At 46.6% G+C, this 9,735-nt stretch overlaps 1 protein-coding gene across 5 annotated transcripts in view; it reads left to right on the plus strand.

Annotated features, from left to right (window-relative positions):
• LOC126858372 (1-phosphatidylinositol 4,5-bisphosphate phosphodiesterase classes I and II) overlaps positions 1 to 9,535 on the plus strand; it is a 74,542-nt gene extending 65,007 nt beyond the window's left edge. For 4 of the 5 annotated variants that reach the window (XM_050608625.1, XM_050608628.1, XM_050608626.1 and 1 more), the window contains one exon: positions 8,560 to 9,535. Coding sequence is in view for 1 of the 5 variants with exons in the window: in XM_050608628.1 (XP_050464585.1) it covers positions 8,560 to 8,614 (55 nt within the window). In the remaining 4 variants the exon portion in view is untranslated. The remainder of the gene's footprint in view (positions 1 to 8,559) is intronic. The other variant, XR_007688660.1, reaches the window with a different exon arrangement.
• Positions 9,536 to 9,735: the final 200 nt, after the last annotated feature.

Consider the following 9,735-nt stretch of genomic DNA (forward strand, 5'->3'; position numbering starts at 1 on the left):
CGAAAAGGGAAATCGAGATCGTGGCTACCGTTCGAGGGACCACTACCGTCTTACGTTCCGTAACATTTGATCGCGCCATTAAATTGAATCTTTTCAGTTCTCGTAGAATCTCTTTCAAATTCCATGGGAAAGATTTTTCGCGCCATATGAGATTCTTGTACGTACTCTAGATTGCTCTCATCGCGGTTAGCTATTAAGAACAGCCAGGATGTTAATTTGAACCATTAAGAAAAAGAGGTCGAGGACTACTATGCGCGGGAAAATAAGCAGCGATGGGAGCGGCTCCTCCCATGTCGCAGCACGCTCGAAGACGAGTAATGACATTACTCGCGACTAACTGGATAAAGCGCAAAGTGTACGCGTAAGAGACCGAGTCTCGACGAAAGCCGTAAGCCGAGAGCGCATTGTGAGGAACGTCGCGGGGAAATACCGTTAACGTTAGGAACCGCGTTACGAAGGCGCTACGTCGGTGTAGCGATGGCGTTGCGGGAGGGAAAAAAGATATGTACAAGGGTTGGCCCTTTTCCTTTCCCGCGCGAGCCTCTAATGGCCCGGCGGGTCTTAAGGGCGATTTAAAAGGCTCTTAATGACATCCACTGGGCTGGCGCGACGCGGCTCTAATTTCATCCCAGTGGAAACTGAAGAAACAAGTGAATTAAGCAGCAGCCCGCTTAATGACAGATCGGGTTCACGGACAGGCAAGGCGTGTTCTGACCTTCCGTGTGTAACGATATTCCGGCAATTTATGCGTTCTCGCGGCGCTAATCCGTTTTAATAATTTCTCCTCCTCCTCCGGCGAAAAATTCGCTCATCGTCGAGGAATGTGCGGTCCTGCCTTTGTGCGATCGCTCGAGACTTTCTTGAAAATTTATTTTCAGACTTTTGAAAAAAGAGACCTTTCATTTCAACGAAATATATTTTAGACTCGAAGAAAATAAAATAAAATAAATTTAATGATTGAGTTTTTATTCGTAATGTAAAAACATTGTTGAAATCTATTTTCGTCTCTCGCTGGCAAAAAGTATGGGAATGTACGGTAGAAATTAAAGAACGTTCGTTCCAACAGTCGGTGCACGATCGAATCTCCGGGAGGTAAACGATCTGTAGGTGGAGAGGTTAAGGCGGATCGAGGATGAAGAGTTTAAGAAGAAAGGACGAGGAGAGAGAAAGAGGAAGAAAGTGCTGAGAAAAAGGGCGGGGGAGGAGAGGGAAAGGCGGAGAGGGGAAGGGCGAAGAGTAATCTACATAGGCCGAGTCACCGGTGGAACCTTTACGCCCGACAAAGGCCAGTTCTCCCCCTTCATTTTTGTCTCATTTGAATATCTTCATTAATATCCTACCGGCTACAATCACCCGCCGCACCACCAGGCAAACCGCATGCATTACTCGACTTCTTGCCACCATTTAATCGATCCCCGTACGTAGATAGTAGGGCCGAAGGGGCGACTTGTCACTCGTCACATTGTCATTCCTGCGATCGAATAAACGAGATTTTGTAACGCGCGTGTAGGAAAAGCGTTTCTCTCGAGATAATGAAATTTACAAGCGAGATATCGAAGAACTTCTCTCAACGAGATGAATTCGTATACTCACAGGTTCTCGGGCCGGTAATGGGGCGATGCTATTATCCACGTGCGCTCGTTTGTATCGGGAGAGATCGTGCCGCTTATAATCGTTACGGTTCGCGTTTGAAGGGCAGCTTTTCGACTGCCGAGGCCGTTGTTCTTCATCCTGTCCCGAGTGTCGCGGGTCAAACCGGCCACGGATCGGACGATCTATCAAGTCCGGAACGATACGGAGTAATTATTCGGCTCTTAATGACTCTTACCGTAACGAGTTCGAACGTGCGCCGAGCAATGTATTATAAACGCGCCCCTTTCACAATGCAAATTCCGCGGCGGCGATTCATTAGGTGGAGCTTTCGCTTAGGCGGAATTATCCCTCTCCGGATATATAATTCCGTTCGTTGCTCCAGGATGCAGTCCGGAGAACAACGGTGATGCCGCCAACAGGCCATTGTTTACAATTTTTTCATAAATTTGTTGTTTCCATTATCCGTCAATTTACGATCGGCGCGTAAAATTAATTTTATGTGCGTATCCGACGAGCACTGCCAAGCGAATATCGTCGTCTCGACGGAGGGTCGTGAACACGCGTAATTTGGACCACCTATATTCCCGACTAATCATAATAGAGTTTTGTTTCGGAGGGAGAGAACTTTTTGTGTGCGTTCGGAGAGGATCTCATTCACGATCGCTCGCCATCGAGAGTACGGGTATCTACGGGCGCGAGTACGTAGATGCGAACAACCATGTCCTTGCATGAGTGTGCGTACGCATAAGTAAGTTATATATACACTATGTATATTCGTATATCGCAACGTAGTGACCAGGCTGTATGAAAGAACGAAAGCGATTGAAAGCCAAAAGAGGATACCGTAGAGAGAAGAACAGCTCTGGAGGCAGGAGAGGTAGAGAAGAGAGAGAGAGAGAGAGAGAGAGAGAGAGAGAGAGAGAGAGAGGGAGAGAGAGAGTACCTGGGGCCGAAGAAGCCAGCCAGTCGGTCGGACTCTGGCCACATAATAATCGCCCGGCACCATTAAACTAAACCGGCGAATAATATTATATTAAGCTGTAGTCGAAGCCGAGAGGGTGGAATAGTGGATCGGCTCCGGGGAGGTAGAGAGAAGGGGGATCAGGGGGAGACAGAGGAAAGGGATAGAGGAGAGTGATCGAAGCTTCGGAGGAGGAGGAGGAGGAGGACCGGGGCACCGGCGCTTCTCAGAACTAAGTAGATTCGAATTTCGATACGGATGATCGGGCTGAATACAAATTACTCATATATGCCCCCTCGTCCCGAGTAATCACACGGTGGCTGCTCCACCGCGGTCCAAAAGAAAAATGCTCCTCGCCGGACGCCTCTTTTATTTTCATTTTACCTCCCCCTCCCCTCTTTCCTCGGTCTCCTTTTCCATGGTCGTCCTCTTCACCCGGTCCATCCCCGTCTCGTCTTCTCTACCGTCTTCACTTCCTCCCGCTCTTTTTACCCTTCGTCGTCTCTTCCTCTCTCTCTCTCTCTCTCTCTCTCTTTCTCCTCTTTCTGCTCTTTTCCCCGCGAATGTGCTCGCCGAAAATTTCTAAGATAGATTGCGAGTCGAGTGATCGCATCCCATGGGGAGAAAAGAGAGCAGTGTCGTTTAATTTCGCATGCGACGAGATAGATGCTCTCGTCCTCGAGCACTCTTTATAGTTTCTTCGAATTGCGCCTGCATACAAAGTATTTTTTACGAAGAAGCGCGATCAAGAGATAACGCGATTTATTTGATACGCACGATATAATCAGGTTCGTTTCTCCTTTATTCTTTTTACTGTTTATAAGTTTATATCCGATAGGTATAAATACCTATACTTTTGCTTAATCATTAATCATTGGTTTCTTCGTCGGATCATTGATACCATTGAAGGATCAGTCGGCGAACGCAAGGATGGTGCGAGTGTGCAGCTTTGCGCTTTTAATATGACGTTTTGAGAGGCGACGCGCGCGCTCAAGGGGACCGGAGAGTCCTGCCCCCAAAAGTCCGGGCAATCCAATCATGATTATTATTCCAGGCGAATCGATTGCAGCTCTCGATAGGATTGGCCCGGTTCTCCCCGATCCTCGGCTCGCGGTACCCGTTTCTATAATGCCGATACCGGCGCGGCGCCGCGGCAGCAGGGGCCCCGATTCTCTCTCGCTTCGCGGTGCAACACACGTGTGCGGCTACGACGACGGGGTTGGTAACGACGCGCGGAGCGTAAGCGTTCTCTCTCGCTCGCAGCATAAATAATTAATAGTAGTCGGAGAGCCGCGAAGTGAAGTCAGCCGGTGTTTTGCGGTTCCGAGGCTCCGCCCAGGCCGACTACGGGGCTCCTCCTTGTACCACCGGGTAGAACTCGATCTCGGAGAAGAGACCGTCAAACCGAACCAACAAACATGATGTCCGCGAGGAACTAAGGAATCGCGCCGCTCTTCCTTTTCCCGGCGAATTTGCCAATTATCGTATCGCGAGCGATACGTCAGTCTCGTTAAGCGCAATTTTACTTCTGCCACGATCACAAACGGCAAATGTGACTCGTACGTGACTCGTTTATCGAGGCGAAATTGTAGCTCGTACAAGCGCCTAATTAATCGTTATGCAAATGACGTCTTGAGCGCGAAAGACGATATATTGTTGCTCGAAAAAGTATCGAATTTTTTCGCCGACTTATCGCGATCCACTATCATTCCTGGATAATTACTGGCTCCCCGATGTTAATATCACACAGAGTTTTTTACTTCATCTTGCAATTTTTATAACTATGAAGAAGAGATGTTAATACGCGATATATTTGCAATAATGATCCTTCATCCGCTATAAACGATTTCCCGGTTTTTTTTTTTCCTTTCTTTGTACATCCAATTTCAATGCGACTTTGACTTATCTCGAAGACATTTTTAGGAGCTACCATGATCCGCGGAGACGTTTACGTAAAGCGGAATAAATGCGATCTCTACGCTGCCGGTCCGATAATCGTAGCGCGAATAAAGCGGAGATTCAACAATCTCTGTCCTGGTCGGGAGAGGATCCTTACGTCAAAATCTCGTAGGATCGGCGTCGAGAGAGAGAAATAGGACGAGGTACAGGAGGGAGCTGAGCTGGCGATAAGGAGTCGTAAAAAATAATGACCGGAAAATTAATCGAACTCGACGTCGGCCCGTCGCTTCGGCTTCTGCCGCCTCGTGAACTTTCGCCGCGGCAGTTGGAATGTAAAGCCCACGTTACGTATGATATGGCTACTGGAAGCAAGCAAGATTTGATGCTTGTGATCGCGAGACACTATCGAGCGCGATGCGCGATGAAATAAAGAATATCGACTTTGAATATAACAAATCATCCTCTTGTCGCAATCTTATTAATTTTAATTATGAATTTGACAATGCATAATCACGTTGCTTGATTCTTCAATGATGTATTTTGAGGGAGAGGAATTTTTTATCATTTTATAACACGTTTCTGGAAGAAAGAATGTAGACGTGTGCACAGAGGACTAGATATATCCTCTGTTTTTAGACGATTATTCATACGATTCTGCGCATAGCGGCGACGTAACTTTTTCCGAGCTGGCGAGCGTCGGATGGGGGCACGATCGGAGGCGAGGCATTATTTCCCTTTCTCCAGTCGAGCGAGGGGGTATTATCATTATCGGACGAAGGGACGGAGAGACGTCGGAGGATGACGTTCCCGTAAGAAAGGGTCGAGTTTACACAAGAGTTACCGGCGATTCGACGAGCGGAGAGACGAGGCGCTTACCGAATCACTTAAATGATTAAGGAAAAGGGTTGTGTTTAGACAGCGTCTCGGATCTCGGGCCATTTCATTCTTCGGCGCTCGATTCTGCGTCGTCCTCGACGCGGCGCATCGCCACTCCTCTACGCTGCCGCCCGACGTCTTAGGGTAATCCGTTTTGTCAACGACTCCCCCGACCCTCGCTTGCCTCATTACCTTTCTTTTTATTCGTTTTCGCGCGATCGTACCGACACGCTCTTCAACGCCCCGTTGTCGTTTAAACCGCTTCAATGTCCTTTTTCACGTTGCGATTTTCTCTCGCGATGCTGAAAATCTGAAAATCCTTTCTAATCGCATTTCAATTTTTGTCCAAAATAATTCTTTCCTCGGAACATGCATTGAGAAACGATATAATAGTATCGGATAAACAAAACAGTGCCAAGTATAGCATTGTTTTCTCGGGTCGCTCCGCTCGGGGGAAACATATTGATCGATGCTGTTGTTTCTCGCAGCCAGAGCGAACAATAATGTGAGAAAAATAAGAGGATGAAAAGAAGAAGAAGAAGAAGAAGAAGAAGGAGAAGAGGGAAAAGAGGAAGGAGATGAAGATCCATCCGTCTCTCGACCCGGAGGCCTCCGAGCTCTTTTCTCTTACCCGTACCAATATACATTGCCTCGGCAATGTCCGCATTCAGCGATATTTGCAGTGCTCGAACAGCATAGCTTCTCTCCGAGTAAACATCGTGAGAGATAAGGCGCACACCCAGGCGCAGCACCTTCATTTAACCAACATCGTAGCACGTCGGACGGCAAGGGCGAGGGGGAGCGCTTACGAATCTGCGAGAAAATTTTAGTCTCGAAGGAGGAGTTTTCTCTTGAAAGCCTGCGCGAGGAGTTGTTTTTAATCGCTTTTCCCGCAAACGTCAAAGGAAGAAAAATCGTTCGCGAAACTAGCGTACTATTTCATTTTTACAATACACACGTTCTCGCGATTTCAATTAAAGTCACTCTAGCGATACACCCGAAAGCTCCGAAAAATCGCGCGCAGAATGGTAGAAGGGAAGAGTAGGGAAGGGGTGAAGGAGGAGGCGTACGTGTCAGTAGTTACGGCTATCGAGAGTCAGACCCTGAGCGAACGACGGACATTAAACCTATTAAGACGGCAGAACCGCGGCGTCAAGAGATGACAGTGATAAACTCAGCCCTCTGACACGGAGGTCCCTCTCTCGGGAGAATACCTTCGCGAGGAATTAGCGTCTCTCTCTCTCTCTCTCTCTCTCTTTCTCCGACCGGCCGTCGTCTCGTTCGCGCAAGGCGCGTTGGGGATTTCTCGGGAGGCTTACGCCGAGAAAAAGCTAGAAGGATGCCCTCCTCGGTTGGTCGTAGGCGACCCCGATGAGAACGAAGGCGAGCCCGTAGAAACGGCCGGAGCCAGGAGGGCAAGCAAAGATAGCTGGCCTCTCGTATATATCGTTACAGTTTATTATAATATAATTATGTATCCCTCTCTCCCGCCCTTGAGGAAAAGGTATACGTCCGATCGGCGGGGCGGATAGTCTCTCCAGCTTCACTCCCCGGCTCAAATGGCTGAGCAAATACAAAGTCACGAAGTCGTTCGGGATCATCTGATCGGGTGCGGGGACGGGTTCACCAATTCCTACCTCACGAAGAGTCACGTTCCCTGCTTGCACGAGGTCGGGAGTCACCCCGACTTCTTCTTTTCCCGTATGTGCTTGCGCACGATCACGAGGCTCGTGACAAGAGCCTTACGGCGTATCGGTGTCTGATATATCGATGCGATCTTACCTCAATTAATGGTCATACTTTTAGAGATCCTCCGAGGGAAATAATCGGTCGTTTACTTTTCCTCGTTATTGAGGTTTTTCGGGAAATATACTATGCGAGCGACGTTGGTCAATGTACGAGATTTAACGATGAACGGTTTTTACATGATTTCCTGCGGAACCCAGGTCCCCCCCGATCGATATTTAGCGTTTCGAAACTTCAGCATTGCGGGATACATGTCGGGGTACATGGTCCTCCGACCCCCCTTTTTCCTTTGGCACTATTGGCTGCGGCGCGAAATTTATGCAACCGTCAAAATATGGCTTCGCCGCACTATGAAATATATGCTTTAATAATTCTCGATATCAGGTGCCTTTAATCACCTTAAATCCACAGTCCGGGCACACCCCGTGTTCACTTAACTTCAGGGTTATCTTAATCTTTCGACAGCTGTCCAGCGCCATCGTTTCTGCTCTCCTTCACCCTCGGCCATAGTGCTCCTTTATCCTTCTACTCTTTTCTTGTCTCGCCTCGTTCTTGCCCCGTTCTTGGCCCTGGCATACAAACGCACTTGCGTACAGGGAATTTCACGTCTGCGAACGACACAAGGTGTCGACGAGCACGTCGAACATTATCGATATATCATCAACGCGCGTTCCCTGTTTTGCATAAACTTGTAAATTCTCCTACAAAAGCCATTGTATTGGCGAATGGCTGCAGATATTTCTAATATCTTATTGCAAATAATAAGATTTAATATAAGATCTTTCTTTTTCTATATTAATATGATAGCGGTAAGATAAAATATTCAAATTATAAGCACAAAAGTAATTTTTAAAGAAAAAAATGGTGAGAATATACAGGATGTCCCACCAAAAGTGGCCACCTCCTTTCATTTTTTAAACTAAAAGAGATAGATCATAATAAATATATATCAAATTAAATGACTCAAATTGAACCCTTGTAAGCATAGTAGTTGCTTACAAAAGATCTGTATTAACGAACGGAGAGATGTGCATAATTTTTTTTATAACAACGTGGATGTTTCAACATAAAAGTTGTAGCGTTGTTTGAAATAAATACAACGATGTATGATTTAATGTAAATATTTTGCATATTAGATAAATTTTATAGGTTTAAAATCGCGGGCGACGTCTATCTTTTTATTTTCAACTTTGCAATATATCTATCTCTTTTAGGTTTAAAAGATAAAAGAGAGTGGTCACTTTTGGTGGGACACCCTGTATATATAAATTGCGAATATAAACTCGAGAGTTTTACAGTCATGTTCTTCAATCACCGATAATGTTAATGATAATTTTATTTTAAATCATACGTTGGTAATAAAAAGTCTCTTGCTCCAAGACAGTTATGCGATGGAACGGCGATGCGTCTCGTATCTGGCTTGTAAACAAACGTATATTACCCCGGAACGTGCTGTCTAACAAAACTTTTACGTGTGTCCATAGGTTACGACCGGCTTCACCTCGTCTTCGGTGCCAACGAGAGAAGAGGAGGTGCTAAGTGATGCCAGTGGGAAAGATGCGAGATAACTCGGCAGGTAACTAGCTGCCAGAGAGAGTTCGCTCGCCTCTATTCGCCATTTCATTGCCATGGTAGGAAATTGGAATTGTCGGATTCGCGTTGACCAGCTTCGCAACCGATGTAAGAATGCATCCCGATGAACGACGAGATTCAGTTGTGAATTCTTCTCTTCTTTTTTTCTTCCCTTCCCTTCCCTCCCCTCTTTTACTTTGCAGGTCACGCTTCGATGCGTTCTTGCGATATCGAGAGAACTGATCGTAACATCTGTATCATTAGCTTGTCAGCATGAATTTGGAACCGTTTGGAAAGAAGCATCTCGCGAGGAACGCGTAGATATTTCAATATTTGTTGACATTTAATTAAATTGATTTGGTCAAGACACGTTACTTCGATGCGCATAATTGCGATATCGATACACGCATTCGCGCATAATATCGAAATTGACGGCTTCGACATCCGCAGGAAGATAGCGTTGTTTCTCGCATTTAAATAGGCGCCGACCGCTGAACCGAAGAGGAGGCATCGCCGCCGGCCCGAAAGAAACGACCTAATTGTCGGCGATACCGTACACGCGCGTATTACACTACCTAAGTATGCACTTTGGATGCGCGGTGGCGGACGTTGATTGTATGTACCTTATTACGCGATGAATCTTTTCAACGCGAATAGATGCAGAGGAAACGATAGTGATTCCGGCTTGTTAAGCTCCTCCTTTAATTGCCCTTGGCTTTTCATCGTCCGTGCGTATACACGCCGCGATATCGTCTTAACGCGTCTCCCGTGTACGCCGGGCGTTGAAGACGAACACCTGGACGCGGAAAACATCACTTCCGCGTTTCATCTTCCTCTTGCTCAACCTCATCTTTTTTCCTTCTTCAAAAAATTAATTTCTTTTTTACGCGTGCATCTTTAATAAAATAATTAAATTTTTGTAAAATTTTTGTGTTTACATGCTTCCTCGTTCATTTTATTCGTCTGATTATTCCTCGAACAGTGTATCCTTTGATCGATCGAAGGGCGCCGATTTCTCTGAAATCTGTGCCTCGCGCCACTCGGCGGTGCATTATTTTCCAATATTACATCAACGAGACGAGACGACG

The sequence above is a fragment of the Cataglyphis hispanica genome, chromosome 25, assembly GCF_021464435.1.
Source record: "Cataglyphis hispanica isolate Lineage 1 chromosome 25, ULB_Chis1_1.0, whole genome shotgun sequence".
Classification (NCBI taxonomy): Eukaryota; Metazoa; Arthropoda; class Insecta; order Hymenoptera; family Formicidae; genus Cataglyphis; species Cataglyphis hispanica.